The 27,151-nt window shown below is 38.7% G+C and overlaps 2 protein-coding genes across 3 annotated transcripts; one reads left to right on the top strand and one right to left on the bottom strand.

Annotated features, from left to right (window-relative positions):
- Positions 1–1,169: 1,169 nt before the first annotated feature.
- Sec8 (Secretory 8) lies at positions 1,170–26,940 on the top strand. Of its 2 annotated transcripts, XM_067758960.1 has the most exons (10): positions 1,170–1,262; positions 1,542–1,879; positions 2,168–2,924; positions 2,982–3,106; positions 5,011–5,325; positions 5,396–5,797; positions 5,850–6,285; positions 24,492–24,668; positions 26,052–26,258; positions 26,338–26,932. In XM_067758960.1, exons 1-10 carry the CDS (start codon positions 1,206–1,208, stop codon positions 26,512–26,514), a joined length of 2,991 nt encoding a protein of 996 aa, XP_067615061.1. In that variant the 5' UTR covers positions 1,170–1,205; the 3' UTR covers positions 26,515–26,932. The 2 variants fall into 2 exon arrangements, with proteins under 2 accessions (XP_067615061.1, XP_067615062.1); XM_067758961.1 differs by lacking the exon at positions 24,492–24,668 and having other exon boundaries at positions 26,338–26,940.
- LOC137254157 (uncharacterized) lies at positions 16,698–19,331 on the bottom strand. Its single transcript, XM_067791915.1, has 2 exons — positions 17,844–19,331; positions 16,698–17,771 (listed from the first exon to the last, which is right to left on the bottom strand). The coding sequence occupies exon 1, from the start codon at positions 19,023–19,025 to the stop codon at positions 18,096–18,098; it is 930 nt and encodes a 309-aa protein (XP_067648016.1). The 5' UTR covers positions 19,026–19,331; the 3' UTR covers positions 16,698–17,771; positions 17,844–18,095.
- Positions 26,941–27,151: the final 211 nt, after the last annotated feature.

Genomic DNA, 27,151 nt, shown 5'->3' with positions numbered 1-27,151 from the left:
TCAGCTGTTTTTTGCAGATATGGATACGTCAACTTTGCCATGGCTTTAATTCTCAATATAATTAGCGGAAGTTAAGAAATTAACAGCAAGTGGGTACCAGCCTTTATACTGTTTTCACACAGAAACTTAATGATCTCATTTCACCTGCTAATGAAATCGTAAATTTTTTGCTTTCACACAGAAGTAACTGCTCGATTAGTATGAAGGATGAGACAGACAATCATGGCAGAACGATACAAGGTGGGAGCATGGTGACATACCTACAAACAAACAAAATTCCATGTACTTGTAAATTCGATGGACAAATGTCAAAATCGTACTGTGCCGGCAGTTGATGTATCAAATCAAATAAAAAAGGTTATAATCAGCTGTTCGATGCGGCCACCTTGTATCGTTCCGCCATGCAGCAATGACATTTGCTTTGAAAACTAAGAAGCGGAAACGGAAGCGGAACGCTGCCAACAGAGTTGCATTGTGCTTTTGACTTCATTAGGCATTCGATTAGCTACTAATGAAATAATAATAGATTCGAATTTTGTAGGGAAGATTGAGCTCAATAAGCGTCTTAATGTAGAAAATTGCCTTTATTATTCAATAAGCCGTCTGTGTGAAATTAGTATTAAAAATATTCAGAGAAAATTATTTCCCAGGTGGCATCATATAAATTTTGACAAAGGCCCAACATGACAGTCGGTAGAAAGGGTATTGAATTAAAGACGTCAGATAGTCGATTCTTGTTTTTTCGATTTTTATCGATAGGCTATCATTAAAATCGATGTTTACTGACTATATCGCGAAACCTCGTTGTATTTACATTCGAGAGACAATTTATATCCCAAGGTTAACTGGGCCTAGGCAAGAGGCCAAGAAATTTCTTGACTCTATGAAAAAAATTGCTGTCCTGTTCCAAACGGTTTACAAGGCTAAATATCTCAAGAACCAAGTCCTATCGGGCCGACACCCCGCTCGGTACATCGGTATTAATATTTTGTACCTAGACAAAGAGTTTTTAAAGTTACAACAACAAAATTCTCTATACTGTTGTACTCTTATGGGCTTAGTTCGCGTTTATACTTTTCTTACCCTTGTGGAGGTCGACGCCTTCAATCAAGACCACAATTTTCGGTATATTGATAGTTTTTATACTATCGATAATTACAGAAGTTATCGCAAATTTTGCCGGCTCTAGTACAGTGAAATGAAAAATGAACGAACTGCCACCAACAAAACCTCCGCGCGGAGTTAAATACGGAAAAGATGAGGTAATTATTAGGAAAAACTTTATAAAATTATAAAAATTCAATCAATGCACTATTACAAAGTTTGAAGGAATGAAGTAAGTAATGGTTTAACTTGCGGAAACATAATAAACGGCGTATAGGGTAAGTTTTTGCTTGCAGGCTGTGGAACGTCAAAAATGTTTTTTTCCTGCTGCTGCATTGCTCAGTTGATATCAATGAATTAAAGGGCGTTTTCGGTTCATTTATCACTTTCATTGCATTTTTATAAAGCATTTGTTTATTTCTTTTTATAATACATAGTCGGGCTGTGGATTCCTCGTTAACGTCATCAAGTCACTTGGCTTTAGTGAGACTACGGAGGAGCGACAACAAGAAAAACTCAAAATTGAAAAAGAATTCAAGCGTTCCGATCAACGTTTAAATGAGTTAGTATCACGCCATGACCAACAACTGACTCAGGTTTTGCCATTATTCAGTCAAGTATCGAACGAGATAACAGCGAGCCGGGAACGTATACACGGTGTAAAGGAAAATCTGGGTGCCTGCAAACGTTTGTTGCAATGTAGACGTGAAGAGTTAAAAAAAATGTGGACTGATGCAGTGCAGCACAAATATGTATTAGAGATGTTAGAACAAATGTAAGTTTTCCTCCCAGGTAGTAGTGACAGAGAGGATAGATAGAATAAGAGACGTCATAAGTTTATATTAATATATATAGTGATTTTTGGAAAGAGGATTGCGTAATTAATATGATCCTTTAAAACAATTAAAAATCCCGTAAAAAAATGTGTAGGAGCAATTTAAAATTACCCCTCAAATGGGACATTACAACTAAATTTTGCAAAAAGTATGAAATGACGTCTCTTATTCTATCTATCCTCTCTGTTAGTGAGCAGCGGAATGATACAATATTCTTAATATTACAGCAACGAATTGCGTAAAGTGCCTCAACGTGCTGTCAGCTACACAGCTAAACGACAGTATTTACATGCTAGCAAGGCCTTAACTGATGCATTAGCAACTATACAAGGCGCATTAAGTGGTGTCGAAGGATTAGCCGATTTACGTGTAGATTTACAATCCCGTCGCCAACAACTCTATCAGCGTCTACATGAAGAGCTTGTAACGCAGCTATACAAAAATTCCGCTGCAGAAGCATTCTCCACTTTTCAGCGCAACAATTCGCACCGTTTAAATTCGAGTTTTACGCGTGGTATTGATGCTCGCCGTTCCACAGATCGAATAGAAGCTAATGCGCGTGTACGTAAAGCGCTTATGGAAATGGCTCAAGGATTCGATATAGACAAGTCCGAAGTGATTGATGATGCCGACTTAATAGATCCAGAATTGAGTATGACCTATTTTATTTCAATTATAGTCGAGTGTTTTGGTATGTTGGGTAAAGTACCGGATTCGTTAGAGGTATTACGTGTACAAATTCAAACACAGTTGCTGGAAGTGGTGCGCCAAACAACGTATCAGTTAATTTCGCTCAATTTAAATACAAATGAACGCGATAATCCCTTACTCACACTACTCGAAGTCATCTTTAAACAATTTAAAGCTATAGCGAAGACACATTCGTTGTTGTTGAAAAACTATTTGTCCGTAGGACAAAAGTATGCTGTTGTCGGACCACAGCCATACGATTTAACTGATTTTTGGGCACAAGCGCAGTCTGTGGTAAGTGGCATGAAATTATTACCAAATTAACTCCAACTTAATTAAATGTGTTTTTAGCTACAATTGCTGTTAACTGATTATTTGGATATACAAAATGCTTCCGGTGATAACGCTACACAGTCGGCATTCGCTGAACCAACTAATAATATTAATTCTTATTTCCTCCGGCGCAAAGTTCCAAGGTAAATCCATATTTCACTCCTATTTTGCAGTGGTTGCATGAGCTTAGCAGACTACAAAGCCAGTTGTCGAGACAAGAACACCCAATAATGGGAGAAAACACCTCTAACACCCTTAACCCTTTTGAAACAGTAAGTTTCCTCAGGCTCTCGTTAGAATATATTGATGGCAATTTGTGAGTGATCGCACCTTTTGGACAACTTAAACCTTCTGATTAACAATATAGTAAGACAATTTAAGAAAAATTGTTTTATGTATTTGCCACGCTTCCATAGTTGCAGGGCATTTACGAGTTTGAATGAGTTGACTTTATTTGTAAGTAATAATTGTAAAAAATATACCACTTAACAGTACGAAGAGATGATTTACTTCGTTGAACAACCACCAAGGACATCCCCCAGCGGGTTAGGGGATCAGAATAAAACCCGCGGTAGGTATGCCTGTCGTAAGAGGCGACTAAAATACCAGATTCAAAGGGCTGTGTAGCGCAACACTTCAGGTTGCCAGCGCAATATATAGCTTCTCCAAACCCATTGTCAACCTCACCTATAAACGGCGAATCCTGTTTGACTAACAGACGAGGCTCTGGCGAACCCAAGCTCCTTATGGAACTTGGGGGTGGGGAGGGAGGGAATGTCCTGAAGGTTTAATGTGGCCACATAAATCGTTCCCGAGATGGTCGGGCTAGCACCTTAATGGTACTATGGTACCGGAGCGTACCGCATCTGTATCCCAAAGCCTTCGGGGAGCAACTTTATCGCTACAACAGCAACAACATCCGCCAGTTGTTTACTGACGTTTGAGTTGTTATAGCGAGGTTACTCCCCGAAGGCTTTGGGGAGTGTTATCGATGTGATGGTCCTTTGCCTGATACAGATCCGCTACGCTCCGGTAACACAACACCATTAGGTGCTAGCCCGACCAACTCGCGAACGATTTATATGACCGCATTAAACCGTTAGGCCATCCATCCCTCCTCACCCCCAAGTTCCATGAGGAGCCTCGTCTGTTAGTGAAACAGGATTCGCCACGGATAGGTGAGGTTGACAATTGGGTTTGGAGAAGCTATATATTGCGCTGGCAACCTGAAAGGGTCGCGCTACACAGCCCCTTGAATCTGGTATTTTAGTCGCCTCTTACGACAGGCATACATACCGCGGGTATATTCTGACCCCTAAACCCGACGTTTGAGTTGTAAGTTGTCAGTAACGTTTGCGAAGCTGACAAATGGTCGGAGTCTCGCATAACCTTCGGATATTACGGTCCTGTTTACTGACAAAATACTGCCTAAAGGTTAAGACGTTTACCTACCGGGGTAGTCCTATGAAGATATTAATTCGACATGCTCCGCTGCTAGTCGAGCTTTCGCGCGAACTATTTCTTAGCCCCATGGACCCTTTGGATAAGTTCTCCGCACTCATTTGCTCTCAAATAAATTGTTGGAGTTTACCTCTTGAAATGAACAAAAGTAGAAAATTGCTAGTGAAAGGGTAATGATGTCATATGCGAGGATCAGACATCGAAATATCACTTTTGTGTGTTGATTGAGAGTGGCAGTTTCTACTGGAGTTGCATTCCTTCGATATTTAAGTACGATTTTACGAACTATTGGGGCCTAGGACATCGAAATTCTCTCTTTACTATAATATTTTATTGTATTGTATGTTACCTATTACTAATGTATAAATTTTAAAACCCGAGACACCGCATTCACACCAATGTGCGCCGGTTAGTATACGATATATTTGCAAGTAAAAAATTTTAATATCGCTTAACTGTAGCAAATTGCTCTTTAAAATATATTAATTTATTTATTTAGAATTGCCTGTTATCCCGCTAATAAGAGCATAAAGTATTATAATAATAGTATTTATAATAATATTAATTTAATATCTCATACTTCTAGCACCAAAAAGTCGCTCTTCAAATTTGATAAATCATCACACATTCCACCGCAACAGAGTGCTGGCCAAACAATTGGGGATGGTACCGTAAAAGAGCATCGGCGTAATGCCTCTGATGTCTCCACAGATGATAATCTGACAGCCACAGCACTGGGAGGTGGCGGCAGTGGCAGTGGCAGTGGCAATTTCGCGCATACGAAACAGCAACGGGAAAAAGTTCTTATTTGTAAAGCCGATCAAAATGTGATAACGAAGGTATATTTGCCACTTATGACCTATATACAAGAAATTGAAGGATTCATGAAGTGCAAACCTGGGTATGTTTGTAAGCAAATGTGTAAAGGGTAAATTGTTCTTATTACCTTCACATTCTTTTGTTTTATATAGACAACCATGCAGTTTACATGACTTCATTGATAATTACATTAAGGATACGTTCCTTTCCAAAGGACACAATCGTAATTTGCAATTAACCATCGAATCTCTATCGAAAAATCAGGATGCTTGGCGCACGATTATTACCCCAGAGGAAATGAAAGTAATGGGCTTATCTCGTCCACTACTGCAGTCCACTGCCATGGTAGAACGGCGTTTGCAAGAGACTAAAACGCTCATACAGGAATTGCCATGCTATTCAGATGAATTATTGAAAATAGTTTGCGCGCTATTGAAGACATATCGCGAGATATCACAAACGGCTTATAGAGGTGTTGTGCAGCCTGACTCAGAGGATAAGCGTATTTACAGTGTAGCTTGGCTGAAGGATGAAGATATTAGTCGGTTTTTAAAGTAAATTATTATACATTTTTTTATTATTATTTTAAAAGATTACTTCCTATAGAACACTTCCCAATTGGACCGATTTAAAGTCGTCTAGCCACCGCGTAAAACACAGCAAGAAGCTGCAACGTAACAATTTCGAAGCCTCCGAGGAGGAAAGTCCCCTACAGGTGGAACAACGTAATATACGTGAAGCTGAAATGCTTACTAGTAACTTGGGTGAAGGTGGTATTACACAGCAAGAAATTTTAGCTGATATAAGTGTATTAAAAGAACTTGCCGTACTTCAAGAGAGTATGGAATGGTTTTCTGGGCGCGTATCGGAATTCGCGAACGAACTACGCAAGCCTTTAGTTAATGGCCTTAACATCTTAACGGTCGAATGCACGGCTACACATTCGGCAGCAATAAATGATGGCACAATTAAAGTGTTAACTAATTTAGCGCTGGAGTTCGATGAATTGGCCAATACATGTTTGTTGGTATTACATTTGGAGGTGAGTTATAAAGTAAAAAATAATAGTGGATTTTTCCTTTTGTGAGTGACAGATGTCAAATGTTGCGGAAAATTGTTATTCACTTGCGTTGATTTTATTCGGGTACATTTAAAATATTTTCAAGATAACTTGAAAACTGTAGGATGGATAGGAGTGTCTGAGTGCTATTTTCTGCATGTGTTGTGTACTGGGGGGAATGCCCCCTATTTGCTCCCCGTAGATACGCGCCTGCAAAACGTATCCGAAGAAAGACTCCCCAATAGTTGATATCCTTCATTGGTTATCAAATTGAGGTAAAGTTGAAAAAAGTCTCCAAGGTGGCCCACCAAAGCCAAACTATTAGGGCTGATCACATTCACGACGGCGGTGTAGCCGCCACATCTCTCATATTATTTCTACACATGTTCTTATGAGTGTCGTTATTTTCAGCGCGACAGGACTGGACGACAATCAATCACGAAAGCCTTTGTAGCCAGATTAAACCCAATTCTATTTTCGGGAAGCAACAGTGAGTGGCGTCCTTTTTATTTTGTCAATAAAAACTAAAATAGGAGTAAATAACAGATAATAAAAGCTAAAATCACTATTTTGGGCGTTTTTTAACATAATTAACATCTTTTTCAAAATTTTTCGCTACTGTTTGCTGTAACTTAATTGGTGGCTGCCGCTTTCAAAGTAATCAAGAAGCCAATGTTGTTTTTGTTGTTGTAGCAATGCTCGCCCCACCTAATAGCCGCGACCGATCACAAATTGTCATCAATATCCTCTAACGGGAGTCCAAGGAAACTTGCCGTTTCAACAGGGGTGGACCATAAGGAAAGGGGTGTTAGAGGCGTTGGTTCCACATTACAATTAAAGAGATGGTTGGTGTCATGTGGGGACACATTGCAAGCAGGGCATACATTTTGTATGTCGGGGTTTATTCTGGATAGGTAAGAGTTTAACCTGTTACAGTATCCAGAACGAAGTTGAGCAAGAGTGACACGCGTTTCCCTGGGGAGTATGCGTTCCTCTTCTGCGAGTTCTGGATATTTTTCTTCAAGTACTGGATTCACCGGGCAATTCCCGACATAAAAGTCCGACGCCTGTCTATGGAGTTCACCAAGGACCTGCTTGTGTTTTTCCGCTTCATACGGCTGGGTTCTCAGGTGCCGTATTTCCTCAAAATGCTTACGGAGATGACTCCTTAGGCCCCTAGGCGGTGCTGGTTCGTCAATCAGATGTCTGTTGGGATGCCCAGGTTTCTGGGTATTCAACAGAAACTGTTTGGTCAGCATCTCATTTCTCTCCCTGATGGGGAGTATTCTCGCCTCATTATGCAGATGGTGTTCTGGGGACATAAGAAGACAGCCCGTGGCGATTCTGAGAGCAGTATTTTGGCAGGCCTGTAGTTTCTTCCAGTGGGTGGTTTTTAGGCTTGGCGACCATATGGGTGACGCGTAGCACGTAATCGGCTGGCTAATTGCTTTGTATGTGGTCAAGAGCGTTTCTTTATCTTTTCCCCAGGTACTGCCAGCAGGGGATTTGAGGATTTTATTACGGCTCTGAATTCTTGGAACAATTGCGGTTGCGTGCGCACCAAAATGTAGATCCTGATCAAACGTCACACCCAAGATTTTGGTGTGTAGGACAGTCGATAGCGTAGTGCCATCGACGTGGATGTTCAATATGGTCGACATTTGGGGCGTCCATGTTGTAAATAAGGTCGCGGAAGATTTAGTCGGTGACAATGCCAGGTTTCGCGAGGCGAAAAAACTGGAGGGATCAGGGAGATAGCCGTTTATTTTATTGCATAGCTCATCGATCTTTGGGCCTGGGCCTGTGGCCATTATTGTGCAGTCATCGGCGTAGGAAACGATTGTGACTCCTTCCGGTGGTGAAGGTAGCTTAGATATGTAGAAATTAAACAAAAGCGGGGATAGGACACCACCCTGTGGCACCCCTTGTTTAATTCTCCTTTATTTTGATGTTTCGTTTCTGAATTGCACCGATGCCTGCCGACCACCCAGATAATTTGCGGTCCACCTTTTAAGACATGGGGGAAGGGTGGACCCTTCCAGGTCTTGCAGTAACGAGCCATGGTTGACCGTATCAAAAGCTTTTGATAGGTCTAACGCTACGAGTACTGTTCTATGGTGGGGATATTGATTCAAACCGCAATTTATCTGGGTGCTAATGACATTTAGCGCGGAGGTAGTGCTATGGAGTTTTCTGAAGCCATGCTGATGAGGGGCTAGCTGCAAATGTGCTTGGAAATAAGGGAGCAAAATGGCTTCAAGCGTCTTTGCCACTGGCGATAGGAGAGATATCGGACGATATGACTCACCTACGTTAGCTGGTTTCCCAGGCTTTAGTAGCGGGACCACCTTGGCCATTTTCCATTTCTCGGGTATGACAAAGGTGGAAAGAGACAGGTTGAAGACATGCGCTAAATATTTGAAACCCTCTTTCCCTAGGTTTTTAAGCATCGGCATGGCTATGCCGTCTGGGCCCACTGCTATGGATGGTTTAGCGCGACCAATGGCGTCCTCACCCTCTCTAGCGGTGATGGTAATTGGTGACGCGCTGAGTTTGTGTTTATGTGCGTGTCTATTGGCTCTCCGTCTATCTTTGTCGACCGTAGGATGCATTATATATTGTCGGTAGAAAGCGCTCGCGCATTTTTTTCGCATCCGACAGCACTTTGTCGCCAAAGGCGATGGAAACTTTGTCTTTGTGCTTAGTCGGATTCGATAGGGACTTTACGGTGGACCAAAGTTTACCTACACCGGTAGAGAGGTTACAACCTCTTAGGTGCTCTTCCCATTTCGCCCGCTTGTGTTCGTCCACAAGCAATCTGATGCGTTGGTTTATATCCCTTATTTGGGGGTCGCCTGGATCAAGCTGTCTTATAAGGTCGCGTTCCCTCGCTAAGCTCGCGGCCTCCGCCGGGAAGTGGGGCCGGATTTCGGGAATTCTCCCGGCGGGAATGAAATGTGCCGAGGCGGATTCAATGACCTTACGGAAGGCACGCTCCCCTTGGCGGGCATCAGTCGGGATAGGGAGGGCAGCAAAGCTGCTGTCTGTTGCAGATTTATATTCTTCCCACTTTCCTTTTTTGAAGTTTATGAAAGTGCGTTTTTCGGTGACGATGAAGTCGGCGGTACGCTCGAACGAAATAAGTATGGGCAGGTGGTCGGATGCCAATGTTACCATCGGCTGCCAGTTGACGCAGTTTACGAGTTCTGCGCTCACGATTGAGATATCTGGCGAGCTATGACAGCTTCCTACCATACGTGTGGGGGCGTCTCCGTTTATTGTGCAGAACGTCGTTTCGTCTGTTTGATCCGCCAACATCTCACCCCTACTGTCCGCCCGCAAGTTTGAATGCCATAGGTCGTGATGGGCATTGAAATCGCCTAAGATAATGCGATTGTTGCCAGTGAGTAAGGCCTCGATATTAGGGCGGTATCCACTGGGGCAACAGGTGACAGGAGGGATGTAGATGTTGAAGATTTCTAGATTTGCATCGCCTGACCGGACAGATATGCCTTGACGTTCTAAGACATTGTCACTGCGGTCGATGCCAGGATCAAATATATGATATTGCACAGAGTGGTGTATAATAAACGCGAGGCCGCCTCCATTTCCGCTCTCGCGGTCTTTCCTGTGGACATTATAACCAGAGCAGGTCTGCAATGCAGATCTTGCTGTGAGTTTAGTCTCTTGAATCGCAGCAATGCGGATGTTGTGCCGCTTCATGAAATCGACTATCTCCGTAATCTTCCCAGTTAGTCCATTACAGTTGAACTGCAGAATTCTGAAGTGCATGAGGGGTGACGCCGCCACTCTAGGGGTAAGTGAGGGGTGACTACGCCTAGGTTGTGGAAGGCCAGGACGCAATTGCTGTTGTGGCCTTGGGACTGGGCGCCCTTGGGCAAGCATTGGGGTACCCAGATGATTTGGGTTTGCGACCTGGCAACAAGGCGCGATTAAACCCGTCGAGGGGTTGCCGTCGCGGAGACCAGAACAACTAGGAAAGTGGCACCACCCAAGGCAGGAGCTGCATTGAGCGGATGTCGCAAACCTATATATTCTGTGCTGGCAGACGGTGCAAACGGAGGCAGGGACTAAGAGTCTGTTTCCCTGACCTGCACGATTGCTGCCAGAAAAGAGGGGGGAGAAGAAGACGGGGGCAGGGGCTGATGCTCAGCATTGCTACCAACTCTACTACGAAGGTAGTAGTTATGAGTGGTATCAGCAGCGGGTACTTGTTGTGGCTTGCTGAACAGCGAAGCTGCTGGAAGGTAGTGGGGATACGCGTAGGCGTAGACTACGGGACGCCCTTGGGCGTGAGCAGCAAGGAGCCACAAAAGATTTATAAAAGTTACGTGGACGTCGGGTTTTGGGATCAAGCCCAGAACAACCTGTCCGATGCAACCATCCCTTGCACGAGACACACTGAACAGAGTATGGCCGTCCTAAAAAGATTCTTTTCTCGCAAATGCAGCAAAGCCATTTCTCAGGACCGGGATCAGGAGACGGACCCGGATTGGGTTCGATACCTTCCCGGAGTAAGAGAATATGTAGCAGTCCTGCTGCAAGGAGCTGCTGGGAGGATGACAATTTGTGGGAGGGACGAAACAAATTAAATGGGGTCACACTGAAATGACAGTCCTTGGTCGGGAAAAATCCCGAGTCGCTCCGGTACATAGAACCGACTGCCTGGGGTTGCGTCAAGAAGCCTATGCTTGGCTATGGTTGTCGTCAAGCTTTGCTTTATTGTGGGTGTGGTCTGTAGACCCGTGTTGAATGTGACAGCCCTATTGTGAGAAAGAAACACCTCATTAGGGCTGATCACATTCAACACGGCCTCTACAGACCACAACCACAATAAAGCAAAGCCTGACGACAACCGTAGCCAAGCATTGGCTTTTTGATTACTTTGAAAGCGGCAGCCACTAATATAAATTACAGCAAATAGTAGCGAAAAATTTAGAAAAAAAAATATTATTTATGTTTAAAATATGCCCAAAAGAATGATTTTAGCTTTTATTATCTGTTATTTAATTCTATTTCTCACTCACTGTCGCTTCCCAAAAATAGAACTAGGTATAATCTGGCCACAACAGCTTTCGTGATTGATTGTCGTGCTGCTCTGTCGCGCCGAAAATAACGACGCTCATAAGAACATGTGTAAAAATAATATGACAGATGTGGCGACTACACCGCCGTCGTGAATGTAATCAGCCCTATTGATAGCAGTAATGAAGTATAATTTATCAAAAATAACCTATATATATTTTATTTTCATGAAAATACTGTAGTATTGGAATCTTACACTTGAGTCCGGTCAAAGAACCACAAGTTGGGAACGATAATTTTTTCAACTTACGTAATAGCATTTTTCGCTTAATAAAAATTCCATCTTTTGCTGAGTACACTATGATTCGCAAGATTAGCCACTGTTTCGTAACAACTCTTGAGATTTAAGAGGTATGCTAGTTATCAACATGAGCTCTAATGGTACTCAAGCCCAAATGCTTGTTGGGTATATTCGACGCCATTTCGAACGAACGCAAATCACCGATAATTTAAACCTACCAGATCGCCTGCTTAAGCTCAGCTTAAACTTCAGTTAAAGTAGACTGAAAATCTGAAGAATAAGTTTAAGCCTAGTTCAACTGACAAACTGAGTTGAACTTGTACGAAAAACTGGGCCTAAAAAGCACAAAACGGAGTATTTTTTTTGTTTTTATACCCAGCGTGTGCTTGTACCGGTTATTTGTAATGGCATAAAGTAATCGAGCTAGATATGGACTTCCTTGCATCAAAATTATCAGCATCGGAAAATATTTTGATTAAACCATGTCCGCATATTCGTTAACACGATAACTTAAGTAAAAATTGAGATATCTGGCTTATCTGGATCCAGTATAGATTCGTATTGAAAATGGGCGATGGGTATTGAAAATTGCGAGCAATAACCACGACTCCTTTTTCGATAAAGTGGCGAATTTTGATATGTGGTTTGACTTTATGACGCAAAATATAAAATTGATAAAATTTGGAAAATGGGCAGTGCACAAAGTATATTAACAAAATCTTGTGATCTGTCGTGCCTATTGGATGGAGCGAAGCACTGCTACAATAAAAACAACAAGCCAACGTTTAAAAAAATAATTGTTTCCAAATTTGAGCCTTAACAAAAAATTCAATATCTTTACGGTTTATAACTAAATTATGCATATATTACCCCACAGAATACTACTGAGCAAAGTACTAAAATTAAAAATCTTTGAAAATGGGCGTAGTCCGCCCCTCTTTTAGTTAATCTCTGTCTCAATAAGTCCTCCTTATACAATAAATAGAATGAATATTGGCCACACTATAGCTTAAGCAAAATAATTGAGATACATTTATCAAATTTAGTCCACGAGCTTATCTGGACTCAAAAGATATTCCTATTGACAATGGTCGAAATCAGATTGTAACCACTCGCATTTTTTAGATATCGGAAATTTGCACGAAAAAATGAAACCATAACATTAACAAATACTAAAGAAGTGATGAAACTTAGCGAGGGGATTAACTTTTAGAAATTTAGTACAATTTTGGAAAACGATCTGCAAGCCGTGGTTTAAATTTCGGAGTAAAAGATTTTTCAAACTCTTATACGTTAATCTTCAACTTTAGTATGAGTTGAGAATCAATTTAAGAGGAAATCGATAATTTTTCTCAATTTAGAACTACCAAAAATCCCAGTTATGCCTGTAGCCCGTTTCTATAACCTTTCGTTATAATAACGAGCGGTTTGCTATCGCAAAACACTCAATTCACCTTGCGATATAATCACCCCTATTCTGCATTTCGATTACGTTCCCGTTCTACGCTCCGCTCAAATCGAAGTTTGGTATTCTGCATTACGACGGAATCGTAACGGGAAGAGGAAGAGCAAATGAGTTTTCGAAAGCAGCTGTTTGTACGGAATGTGTGAACATTGGAACAAAATAAATTAAAGAAAATTTGTAAAAAAACACTCAAAAACGTTTATATTTTATTATCCAAGCCATTTTGTACAAAAAAAGGAATAGAATATATTGCCGCAGTGTTATACTTTTTGAGTGAAGTGCTTTCATAATTGTAAGTGTGTTTTTGTCGTTCTTTTGGCCAATTCCCTGCCGTGGCCACCAAGTTTTGTTAAAACGGATTCCTGCACGAATATAGCTGACATTTTCTGAATTTTATGGATGCTAGTTTCATTGCAGTGGCCTAAAATACTCTATGAAGATTTATTTGTTCTTTCCGCAAGGATTGTTTACGTTTTCGCTTCAACTTCCTCTACTCCGGCAGCTTGCTTTGGCATATAACTGGACCCAACGAACAGACATAAATACCCCAGCGGGTTAGGGGGTCAGAATATTCCCGCGGTAGGTATGCCTGTCGTAAGAGGCGACTAAAATTCCAGATTCAAGGGGCTGTGTAACGCAACTATTCAGGTTGCCAGCGCAATATACAGCTTCTCCAAACCCAATTGTCAACCTTATCTATCCGCGGCCACTCCTGTTTCACTAACAGACGAGGCTCTGGCGACCCCAAGCTCCTCATGGAACTTGGGGGTGGGGAGGGAGAGGATGACCTGAAGGTTTAATGTGGCCACATAAATCGTTCCCGAGATGGTCGGGCTAGCACCTTAATGGTGCTGTGGTACCGGAGCGTACCGGATCTGTATCCGACAAATGACCATTACATCGATAACACTCCCCAAAGCCTTCGGGGAGCAACCTTATCGCTACAACAGCAACAACAACAGACACAAATTATAGCTGTCTATTATAATGGAATCAACAGCCGCGGCATTATTTGTTGAGTTGGAAAGCAACGCATACGAAAATGGCCAGGCGAGAATCGAAAGGCAAATATTGCGAGACTTGTGTAATCCATTTGAGATGAGTGACGAATTGCAAGAAATTTAACATAAAACAGGTAAAGTTTAATGACTTAGTTTCTTATTTAGGTTACAAACAATTTTCGACTTAATAAAGATGCTTTCAAGTATGTGTTAGATACTTTTGCGGAGCAAATACGTCCAGGGACTTCGACATCGACATGTTGTTTTTGGCCTGGAAACATATAAAAAACAATCATCATCAAGCCTTTTACGTTTCTCAAAAAGTTTTACTTACATTTTTGCTAAAATTCTGTTATAAATTAATAAAAAACTAAAAAGAAAATATTTTTCCGCCAACTAATTTGCAACTTAGAAAAACGGAACTACGATCGAAATGCAGAATACACAAAATCGAACGATTTGAAGTTGGATCGAAAGAGATTGGAACACAGAATACCAAAATTGCCAAATCGAAAAAATTCCAATCCAAGTCGAAATGCAGAATAGGGCTGAATAGTAGTGAGTTTTTATCATATCGATGGAGCAATCGAAATGGAACTTAGGATCTGTCATCAATAGCGAAAAAGGTATAATAACAAGCATTCACGAGTTCAAAATTGCTCCGTTTTGCGCATTTACGTCATGCTTGACTCTTGAGCGAATAAAAAAAAGAGCTATAGGAAGAGTCAATTCATACGTCATAAAAAAACAGCTGATCTAATGTTTGCATGCGCAATGCGCAATCTTGTGTGATTTGTGAATTGTTATTTTGTGATCGTGCTACCTTAAGCTTGAAACACAGTGCCCTGACGCTGCGAAATAAACGCGACGAACATCGCCTGGTCAAAAATAGAATCCCCATAATTACATGAAGGTGAGTACAATGAACGCCATGAGTGAAATTAACGCGACGTCATTTTGCGACGATAGATTTATACTAGGTTCAAACACACACCAAATTGGCAATTTATACTATTTGGGCAATTTATTACGCAATTTGTCATATAATAAATTGTAATAATAAATTGCCAATTTAAAAAAAATTACGTAGTAAATTGTTTCAAACTGCAAATGCAACATTGTATAGTGTGTTTATTGAGTATATTTAAACGTCACTTACGCATGGCTGAACTATATGGTTGGCTCATCTCATCAGCTGATTTTATGTCTTTCATTTCACTGGAGTAGGAATTGTCAAGATGGCAAACTCAAAATGAAACCAAAACATTGAACACATTTTCTTACAACACACAAATATTTCAAAGTTTTATGTTTTCAATCCATTTCATTCGCCTAATACCAACACGCACAGACAGTCTGAACAAAGGTATGCTCTTGCTGTAGAGATGAGCCAACCAGCTATCAAATTACTATTGTGTAAGCTAAATCGAGTTGTATGAACAGCACTCAATTCAAATCTAAATTTCCTCAATTTATTTATCTGTTTGAACATAGTATTATTTCTATCGTCGCCGCCGGGCGATGACGACAAACATCCCAAGGGTTGCTGCTGTTCAATTTTTTAAGTATAAAAAAAGAAAACATAATATCCAAAAACAAATTTTTTTGTCTTTACATATAATTTTTAATTTAATTTCTTAACATTTTTGTTTTGTTTTGTTAATTTTCAACATTTTGGGCGTGTTTTAGCAGTCAAGTGCTAAAGCAAAGAATTAAAAAAGTTTTAATTTTTTTCATCTTTATTTCCAAATAATGGCCACTCTGAATAAACAGCGTCAATTTCGCCCGGCATTGTGTTTTAAGTAGATGAAATGTCTGGGCGTAATTTGAAAAATGTCATCGCCCGACGCGGCGTATATCGTCGTCGCTCGGCATTGTGTTTCAAGCATTAAGTTTTTATTCTAACATTCGAAGACTCAGTCCACCGAGGAGCTATAAGTAAGAAAATATGTACATATATTCTTAGAAAGAATTAATTTGGGCCAAGTTACGTTACAAATTCGCCTTCTGGTTTTTTTCTATAAAATAAAAAATTTATTAGAAAACAAAAAATTCAAATCAGTTACAAACAAACGAACTTCACTCATTTTCTTTTTAAGGTATTGTAACGAACTTCGGGAAACTCCGCTTATTTAAAACCTTCTGCGAACGTTCGAATCGCTAAATTTTCGAATAAATAATTCCAATATTCAGTAATGGGTGAGGCCATCTCAAGTGAGCATCGCATTTACCAAGTGTTCGATTAACCAAAAAAATTTTTTTCACATTAAAGCCTTATAAAAGGGTAGGAAATCCTGTTAATTTTTTTCTCGAAGTTTTTTTACCGTTAAATTTTTATAACCAATTGAATTTTGTCGCATCAAATCGGTCAATAATTTTTTTCTCAGAAACTACTGAACCGATTTTAATAATTTTTTTTTAACATTTATAAAACAATGCACTATAATTTTGAGTTTTTTTGTATACACAAATAATAATAAAATAAATAACATTAATTGTTATAAACAAATTATTATATAACTAACTTCTGCGCCTCTGAAAAAAAATTAAATAACAGTAAATTATGTGGTATTCGATTATATTTTTATTTCTGAAAAAAAAAAATGGGGGCCCAGAAAGTTTCCTTATAATAACGTTATATGTGCGAGTGCATCCGCCGCTTCCCATACTACACTTCGCATGTTATGAACATTTATTCTATACTATCACGTTTATCTTGTCAGTAGCTGAAATATGGTGGTTGCTTACATGTTATTTTTTTGATGACTATAAATAATACCACGACAATTATACATATAACACTTTCTACTTCACGCTTAAAATAACAGATTTTTCGTAAGCCGAGAATATTTTACATTCGATTTCATTTCTATTCCTAGGGACAAAGCAATGAAATTGACGGGTGTTTTTTAAAGTTTTCGCAACTGAATAACGCTCTCTCAATTTAGCGGCATGACTTTCATGTTCTATCTTAGTAAAATATTCAAAATCTATTAACTTGAAATATGATTTTGCCCAATTAAATAGAGCTTTTGGTCCAGTGATTTTGGTTCCATTGCTATTCTGGAGACTTGAAGCGATATGAACATCTTTTTACAACGCCGCCGACCCCGTCACAAGCACCCTTCTAATGCGCTGTAGCAAAAAAATGCCACTCGGCGTCAACTCCGAAATATTTTTTGTGATTAAGCAGATTGATGAAATTGTACTTGTTCTTGTACTGTGAACCTGCCCCGTTCGAGAAGTAAAACATTTTTTTACGTTATTCCTTCCGAAAAGTTTTATCATGAACAAAATCAGTTTGGAATTGAATAAATTCACCGCTGTGCTGTCGTGGTCTAAGACGTCCGAAATTATTACAAAACTTTTATGCCGTACATTATTGTTTTCTTTATAATAAATTACATTAGGATGGATAGTAGCTTGAGTTGTGTTCCAGTACTCGGACTGAATGGAATTTTGTACACGGCAGGAGTAATTTTCAAAAAAATCCAAACATACGACATATTCCTTGTCACACAATTTGTTTTTAAGATCAGTCAAATACTTAGCTTGAGTATTCGCAAGAAAATCGTTTTTTACAACATCAGCTAAATCAGACGGTAGGTTTTTCAGAAAGATATCTGTATGTTCTTCCTTTTTTTCTAATGTGCATCTGAAAAAAAGTATATTATATAATAATGGGATGTAAAATATGTAAACCATATACAAGAAAAAAACAGTTTACCTGTCAGTACCCTTCCATTGTTCGTAAATAACCGACGTAACCATGTTATTCCTGAAAATGTGTTCTAAATGTTCAATAAACTTTTTCGCGCTGGGACAATATTTACATTTTAACAAAAAACAATCGGAAAGAGGACAGACCATGTTCTTTAAGCAGTCCCGATAGTTCAGTTCAGAGTTTGGGTAAATTGACATTCGTTTTAATCCAGCAAACTTTAAACGCATATTGTCATGTATTTTACATACGCACACATTATGCGTTCCCAACGAATATGCATTGTTGTGGCCGCAATTGTTTAAATTTTGACAATGATATCGGCATGTTTGGAAATTTTTCCCGAAATATACTGTGCAGATTTCGAATACTGTCCATCAATAATCGTTTTTGCTCATGACAACGAACTCCATCCTTTTTAACGGATTTGCTATCATGCATCCCCGGAATTATGCGGCTGACATCATCGCATAGGTAAAATTCTTCAACAGCTTTTACAGTTTCTGGATTTATGGGACGGCCTTTTTTCTTCTCAGGGCGAGATCCTACTCCTTGTGTTTTTTGTAGCTTTTTTGCAGTAGAAACCATACGACGAGACACATTAAAAGTTTCACGAATCTTTCTGATGGTCCACGTTTTTGGAACAAATGTCAATATATTTATTTTGTCTCCTCGAGTTTTTTGATTGTTAAAGGATATTCTTAGTGCTTCAATATTTTCATCTTCAGGTGGCATCTCACTGCTTAAACTGCTGTCACACGTTGTTCCTACAAGATCGAGCTTAGCTGCCAATTTTTCTTTCTCCTCTTTCGAAAAATTTGAAATGCGCCGAACTTTTACTGGGCTCACATCACATTGTTCAAACAAATTATTTATTTTATCCACGCTTATTAATTTGTCAACAATTTCACTATCGAAATGTAAATTAGCATTTACATCATCATCAGGCACTATGATTTTTTCCGGAGAACTATCACGCGAGTTAATTGCATCTTTTTCGATAGACATATTTTCCAGTTCACTAGATTTTGCTTTAAACAGAGCACGTTTGCAAGAGCGACATATGTATTGGCCGATAAGACCACTGAACTTTTCACTGTACTTTTCATTTACTTGCACTAAATCTATGTAAACGCGACAGTGATTTTTCTTTTGCAAAGGATTACAACACCGGTGTGGATTTGGCATTTTACTAATTAACGAAATTGGGAAATTCACGCCAGTCGACTTATAAATTTATCTGTTTAGAAACTATTATTCACAATATACTTTGTTTTTGAAATAATTAACGTGATATAGGTAACAAGTCTTTATTAAAATAACATCCGCTTGCGACTAAATTTTTAAATTCAAATCAAAGAGCTTATTACTTAAAAATCAAAGTCGTACGATTATGCAGTTAGATGCACCAAGCTATCTAACTGCTGAGTTCCAACGAACTTGACCTATTTAATATTTCTTAGCTAATTGTTGTTGTTGAAACAGTCTCATTTCAATTCCCCAGCATACATACCTATTTACACACATTAAGTACAGTCTTACTTCCCCACATTCACAGCGGATGCACTCGCACATATAACGTTATTATAAGAAAACTATAAAGAAATCGAGATAGATATAGACTTCCATATATCAAAATCATCAGTATCGAAAAAAAATTGTATTGAGTCATGTTCGTCCGTCTGTCCGCGTTAACACGATAACTTGAGTAAATATTGAGATATCTTCACCAAATTTGGTAACAGAGCTTATCTTACCCAGAATAGATGGGTATTGAAAATGAGCGAAATCGGATGATAACCACGCCCACTTTTTATATATATAAAATTTCTTGACAAAAATTTGAAAAATTTTTTTCAAATGGGCGTGGCACCGCCCACTTGTGATAAAATCAATTTTACAAATATTATTAATCATAAATCAAAAATCGTTAAGCCTATCGCAACGAAATTCGGCAGAGAGGTTTCCTTTACTAAGAGGAATGCTTTGAAGAAAAATTAACGAAATCGGTTAAGGATCACGCCCACTTTTGTATAAAAGATTTTTAAAAGGATCATGGGCGAATAAAATAAGCTATATCCTTGCAAAAAAAAAGCTTTATATCAATGGTATTTCATTTCCCAAGTGGATTTATAACAATAAATAGGAAAAACTTCAAATTTTAAAAAATATGGTTGGCACCGCCCCTCTTAAACTGAGAAATTTTCTATGTTTCGTGAGCCATAACACGAAGAAAAATTAACGGATCATAATAAAATTGGGTACACAAATTTTCCCTATAGCAGGAAATATTTCTAGAAGAAATGGACGAGATCGGTTAAAGACCACGCCCACTTTTATATAAAAGATTTTTAAACGGGTCGTAGACGAAAATAATAAGCTGTAACTTAGCGAAAAAGAGCTTTGTATCGATAGAATTTTACTTTCTAAATTGAATTCAGGGATGCACCTTAACGTTAAGCTAATCGTTTATCAAAAATGTCCACCGTTTCCGTTGAAACACTTCGAAATATTATCGATAAAGAAATCAAGATAAATTGTATCTCGTTTTTAACCGAAACGAAAAGCTTCGTTAACAAAAACGTGATACTTTATGTTTGAATTCTGCTGGCAATGGTATAGCCATGGTGAAGCTGTAAGGTGGTAACAGCGAGCGGGCATACACACACAAACTCCATGTAATTTGTTTGTCTAATTCGTTGGTGGTAATGTCAAAAATACTCTGAGAAATATTCGTACTGTCAAAATTCATTAGAAAAGTTGCAATCAGCTTGGCTAACTAATGCTTTCACCTTTAATGACTCTGCCATCAATCAGCCTTGCCAGCATAGTTTGAAATTAATAGTCAACATAAACGATTTGATTTCATTTTGATATGGCAGAAAACGAAACAAAATCATTTCGTTAATTTGACGTTCTTAACGTTAATAAACGAAACGAAATGACTTTGTTTCGTTTATTAACGTTAATTATCGTAACGAAATGACATCGATTCGTTGGTTAACCATGCCTGATTGAATTATAACATTAAATTGGAAAACACTAAAATTTTTGAAAATGGATGTGGCACCGCCCCTTTTATGACTAAGCAGTTTTCTATGTTTCGAGCAGGCATGCTTAACGAACGAAACGATATCATTTCGTTACGATAATCAACGCTATGTTTCGAGCAGGCATGCTTAACGAACGAAACGATATCATTTCGTTACGATAATCAACGCTAATAAACGAAACGAAGTCACTTCGTTTCGTTTATTAACGTTAAGATCGTCAAATTAACGTTAATTTGTCATTTCGTTTCGTTTATTAACGTTGATTATCGTAACGAAATTATATCGTTTCGTTCGTTAAGCATGCCTGGTTTCGAGAGCCATTACTCGAAGTAAAATTAACATATCGTAATGAAATTGTGTTCACATATTTTGCTTATAGCAGAAAATATTTCTAGTAAAAATGGACGGGATCGGTTAAAGACCACGGCAACTTAGACATAAACAAGTTTAAACAAAGGTAGCAAAAAATAGTTTTGAATCAATGATATTTCGCTTATGAAGTCTTATTGTAGGAGGAAATGGGGAGACATTTTTTTAACAGGCGGTGCCACGTGTTATGAAGAAAAGTAATTTATCTGACATGTACAATTAAAGTTCACGCTGAGTATATAATGTACGGTTACACCCGAACTTAAACACCTTTACTTGTTATTTTTTATGCATTTATATTAAGTCGCTTTCATGTTTGTCCCCTCATTTCCATACGAATTTTTGACCCACGAAAAAGTCTTTCGGTAACTTGCCGTTGAGCTAGGCACTTGATACTAAAGGCTCCATTACTGATACTTAGCATAGACTTGACTTGGCTTGCGAACTGTCACTTACAGTTCTGTTAAATGAACATTGCATGTTACTGATTACTCAAAAGTTAACTTGACTTAGAAGTCTGTTGAATTTTGATTTTCTATGTAAGTTCTAAGTGACGTTTACATTTTGAGATGCCATTTGTTTGTTTCCATTTCATTTTGACATTTTGTCATTCAAATTGACATTTATTTAAAAATAAATTTCAACGCTGATTATGATGCCAGATTTTATGCGCCAAGTGGAGTATAATCGTGGCTAAGTTGCCAAGTTTACGCCAAGTCAAGTCAAGTCTATGCTAAGTATCAGTAATGGGGGCTTAAGAGCATAGTTCAGATCTGGAAAACATTACAATGCAAGTGAAAAAAAATCCGCTAGGTGGTGCACGGATCGAGATATACAGAAAATTAATTTTAAAATGGAAATTTTGCGATCGACTTTTAATTAACTTCTCGGTGATCCTGAGACTTGAAATTTAGCACATAGTTTGCGAGTAGATGGCACTACAATTCGTGGAAAACAAAATGCCGCGAGGTGGCAGACGAATCGAGATAAACGAAAATCCCTGAAAAAAGTAAGTAACTGTCCGGTAAGCTAGAGACCTGAAACTTGGGCCTTGAGTCAGAACCCGGTGACAATGCAATATTTGATCAAAAAAAATTCGCTAGGTGGCGCATGGATCGAGATATTAGGAAAATTAGTTTTTATTTGGGAATCTTTCAATCCATTTTGAACTAACTTCCCGGTGACCTAGAGACTTGAAACTTGGCACACAGTTCGAGGGTTGGTGACAATACAATTTACGGAAAACAAAATTCCGCTAGGTGGCGCGCTAAGTTAGATACTTACAAATCCTTGAAAAACGAGGCGAATCTTGCAATCGATTGTTTAGTAACTTCCTGGTGAGCTGGAGAAATGAAACATGAGCCGTGAGTCAGAACCCGGTGACAATGTAATATTTTATCAAAAGAACTTCGCTATGTGGCGCATGGATCGAGATATTAAGAAAATTAGTTTTGATTTGGGAATCTTTCAATCCATTTTTAACTAACTTCCCGGTTACCTAGAAACTTGTAACTTAGCACGAGTCGATGGCACTACAATTCGTGGAAAACAAAATGCCGCCAGGTGGCAGACGAATCGAGATAAACGAAAATCCATGAAAAAACGTAGGGAATCTTGCGATCGATTTTTAACTAACTTCCCGGTAAGCTAGAGACCTGAAACTTGGACCGTAAGTCAGAACCCGGTGACAATGCAATATTTGATCAAAAAAATTTCGCTAGGTGACGCATCTTTCAATCCATTTTTAACTAACTTCCCGGTTACCTAGAGACTTGAAATCTGACACCTAGTTAGAGACCTGGTGACAATACAACTTATGGAAAACAAAGTTCCGCTAGGTGACGCGCTAGTCAAGACAACTGCAAATCCTTTAAAAACGGGGGGAATCTTGCGATCGATTTTTAAATAACTTCCCGGTGAGCTAGAGACCTGAAACTTGGGCCGTGAGTCAGAACCCGGTGGCAATGCAATACTTGATCAAAAAAATGTCGCTAGGTGGTGCATGGATCGAGATATTAAGAGAATTGGTTTTAATTTATGAATCTTTCAATCCATGTTTAACTAACTTCCCGGTTACCTAGAGACTTGAAACGTGGCACTTAGAGGCCTAGTGAGAATGCAACTTATATAAAACAAATTTCCGCTAGGTGGCGCGCTAGTCAAGATAACTGCAAATCCTTGAAAAACGAGGGGAATTTTGCAATCGATTTTTAAGTTACTTCCTGGTGAGCTAGAGACTTGAAACTTGGGCCGTGAGTCAGAACCCAAAATTCCAAATGCCTTTTTGTAGGCAGCACTAAAAAAGTGAAAATAAAAAGATGATAAAAAAATTTTAAGGACTACCTTTATATAAATGGGCCAAAAAATAGACAATTTTTACTTTAATACAGACATAATCTTGTTGAATTTTGACTAAAAAACTTTATCAATATATCTTGTAAAAGAATTTTGGGATTTAAAATTATAAAGGTAGAGCGCGTGCTTAAATTTTAAATAATCAATTAGTTAATCCCAAGTACATGGTTTGCCTTAAATTGAAAGATTGCGCTCCATTTTTTTAGTTTTAAATCCCAAAATTCATATACAAGAGCTATTGTTAAAGTTTTTTAGTCAAAATTCAACAAGATTATGTCTGTATTAAAGGAAAAATTGCCTTCTATTTTTTGGCCCATTTATATAAAGGTAGTCCTTAACATTTTTTTATCATCTTTTTATTATATTTCACAACCGAATGAACAGTTTTGAAAGAAAAATAAAAAAAAAAAATTTTAAACAATTCAAAGTGAAACATGAGTTAAGTTGTATTTAAGTTAAAATAACAAGAATACAAAAAAGTACCGTACAACTTCTAACGTAATTTATCTGGCCCAAATCGTTGTTGTTGCATTTTCATGCAAAATCAAGATTTTTGTTACGGGGGATGATGCATTTTGATCCGCGATTCCAAAAGAGAAGTTACTGATAATGAGCAAACTAGGTAGAGTTTGTTACTGAAATATGTCCATTAGCCCTTTGTAGTCCAATCATATATTTCGGAGCCTACAAATATAATTTATAACCAAAGCATGGAAACTGGAGTAAAAAAATCGTCCTCTGAAAAACGTGAGCGGGTGTAAAGAAACATGGGAGGCATAGTTTGCACCTGAGGATTTGCAGAATGAAACTCTAGTCAACTTGAACTGAAGTTTAATCTCTCACTGAAAGCCGAGCTTTAATGATTTATAAATTCCAGGTACGCGTACAATGTTTCCATTATTTGCGAACTAAGCCCGCCAACAAATCGCACAGTTTTATGGGAACCAAGGACGATGATATTCTTGAGCCCGATCGACAGGTGCAAATGTTAACTAAGCGTTTATCAGAAATGGATGAAGCTTTTAGTGCGGCACTACATCCACGCAAAACGAGGGTAATTTATTGTTAGAAAAAATTATTTTACTACAAAACTAGTCGACTATAAAGGCCATGTCTGATAAAAACTGTGATAGCGCGTTGCTGACATTTCATTTTTGACAGATGAGAAAACGTACGTAGTAAAACGCAACGTTAACGGCTTTTGACGAGCGTTAACGCAAAGACTTGTAACATGTAAATAGCTGTGTTTTTTTACATCTATCTACGTTTACGCTTAAATTTTATATGGAATGCTAAGCGTTAAACTTTATCTACTCTTCTGAAATTGCTGCGCGTAAAATTAGTATTCCTAAATTTCAATACGCATTATACTCAAATACAACTGAAATATGTTTCTATATTTCACCTCTACACTAATTCTATGTATGACATCATAAAATGGTGTGTCCACAATTATTTTTTTTTTTTTTTTGCGGTAGGGCTGAAAAATGCCTAATGCATCATATTTGCTGCCGTCGCAACAACCGTGTGTCCGTAGACTAAAAAACAGTCCTGTTTTGGAACCGTCGCCCACCCCGGTACCACTTTCGCATCACTTCAAGGTGGCGTTCCTTATTTCTCATTTTTAAAGAGCCTACTGTTGTCCCTGCGTCCAGGTTCCCGCTATTTGCTCTCAGTGTCGATTTAATCGCCACTGCTTCGCCTGCGCATTGCTCTGCACTCCCCTCAGCATCCATCAGGCGTGTCATGACTATAAATGCCATTTTGCTCCCTGCAGTCCAGCACTCTTTCCTGTTGCACATATGTGATACTAAATTTCTCGTGGTAAGTTCCTCCCCAAAATCTCTATTTAAGGCGAGTCTTTCCTCGTGGAAACGGGAGCAGTGGAACATAACGTGTTCTGTGTTTTCTAACTCCGTGGTACACATTGGGCAAAGACGATCTTCCCCTATCCTACGCTTCCATAAATACTCTTTGAAACCGCCATGTCCACTCAGTATCTGCGTGAGATGGTAGTTCAGTTCGCCGTGTTTCCGCTCATTCCATTGAGCTGCGTTCCAAACTAGCGTGAAGGTCCAACGCCCTTTACTCGAGGCCTCCCACCATTCCATAATTCCTCGCAAACGATTCAGCTATATGTTATACACTATGGCCAACAGAGGTTTGTGTCTGCGCTTTTCGGTACAACATGTTCTGTAGCTAGTTATTTAACCACTGCCGCTGGATGGGTCTCCTAAGCATTATCTAAGCGATGATAAGCGTTTTTTTACGCGCAAACGTAAACGTATACGCGTGTAAAAAAACACGGAAAATGTCAAGTGATCCTCAAAGTTTTACCAGACATCGGCTTAATGGTGAATTAAACAGATATTTTTTTTACATTAAGCAACACTTTAAAATTACCTATTTTTGTATTAAATTTATTTTTTTACTTTAGTACATTTTTGAAGGATTAGCACACTTGGCCGCACGTATACTTATTCAAGCCTCTAACTATTTGGAGCACATCGATCAGGCGACAGTGCAACGTATGTGTCGCAATGCGCTAGCATTACAACAAACACTCAGCAATATTACAGCATCGCGTGAAGTGGCATTGGATCAGGCGAAAAACTTTTATGAGTTGCTATGCAAGGAACCAGATGTATGTTAGAAGCGATACCGAAACTTAATTTTGCTAATCAGTTTTTAATGTTTCTTTAATCTCTTGTCTCTCTTTGCAGGATATTCTAACTAACATCGTTGAGAAAGGAGCTCAGTTTACCGAAATGCAATATCTAAATGCACTGCAATTATCGTGTAAGGCGCGCGGCATAGTAGAGGCAAATACTTTAGCTTCATATCAGCAAAAGTTATCAGACATTTTGGGTACTAAACCATCTACTGGCATCGTTGTTTAACTTTTTCTTTTGTTTTGGTGTTAAGTTAGCCAAACCATAGAGATAGAAATTATTTGCTCTAATAATTAAGACTTCGTTTTGCTTAACTAAATGTACAAAGAAATCAGTTTGCTTTCCTTTGTATTTTTTAAATTAAGGCATAATTGCCCATTGCAAAAGCAGGCTTATGATAAGTAACATGTCATATATACAAATGATGTATGAAAATATTAAGATATGCCCAGGCATAACCTTTGGTGATTCACCTTAAAGGACTGTTCGGTTAATTATTAGCTATTACTATATACAAAATATTGATAATATTACAAAGTGGAAATTACTAAATATAATATACATACAAATGAGACATTTATTTTTAATTTGGGTTAAGATAATTACGATCCCATAAATTAGTGGAGGATGCGGGTAGACTATACATTAAGGGACCAGGGGTTGGGAGTGATGGGAGAGGGAGGGGTGTGACTCCCCCTTTCTAAAACCACCACCCCCACCCACAGGAGGCTTATAGCTTGATCACAATTTAATATTAAACTTACAAAAAAAATGCAAGAAAACGCAGTGAATTGAACAAATATGGTGCCACCAGACTTCAAAATATGTATAAATAAAAAACGACTCAATTTTTTTTAATCGCACT

This window comes from Eurosta solidaginis, chromosome 1 (assembly GCF_040869045.1).
Source record: "Eurosta solidaginis isolate ZX-2024a chromosome 1, ASM4086904v1, whole genome shotgun sequence".
In the NCBI taxonomy this organism is placed as follows: Eukaryota; Metazoa; Arthropoda; class Insecta; order Diptera; family Tephritidae; genus Eurosta; species Eurosta solidaginis.
This window is presented reverse-complemented; position numbering and strand designations above follow the sequence as displayed.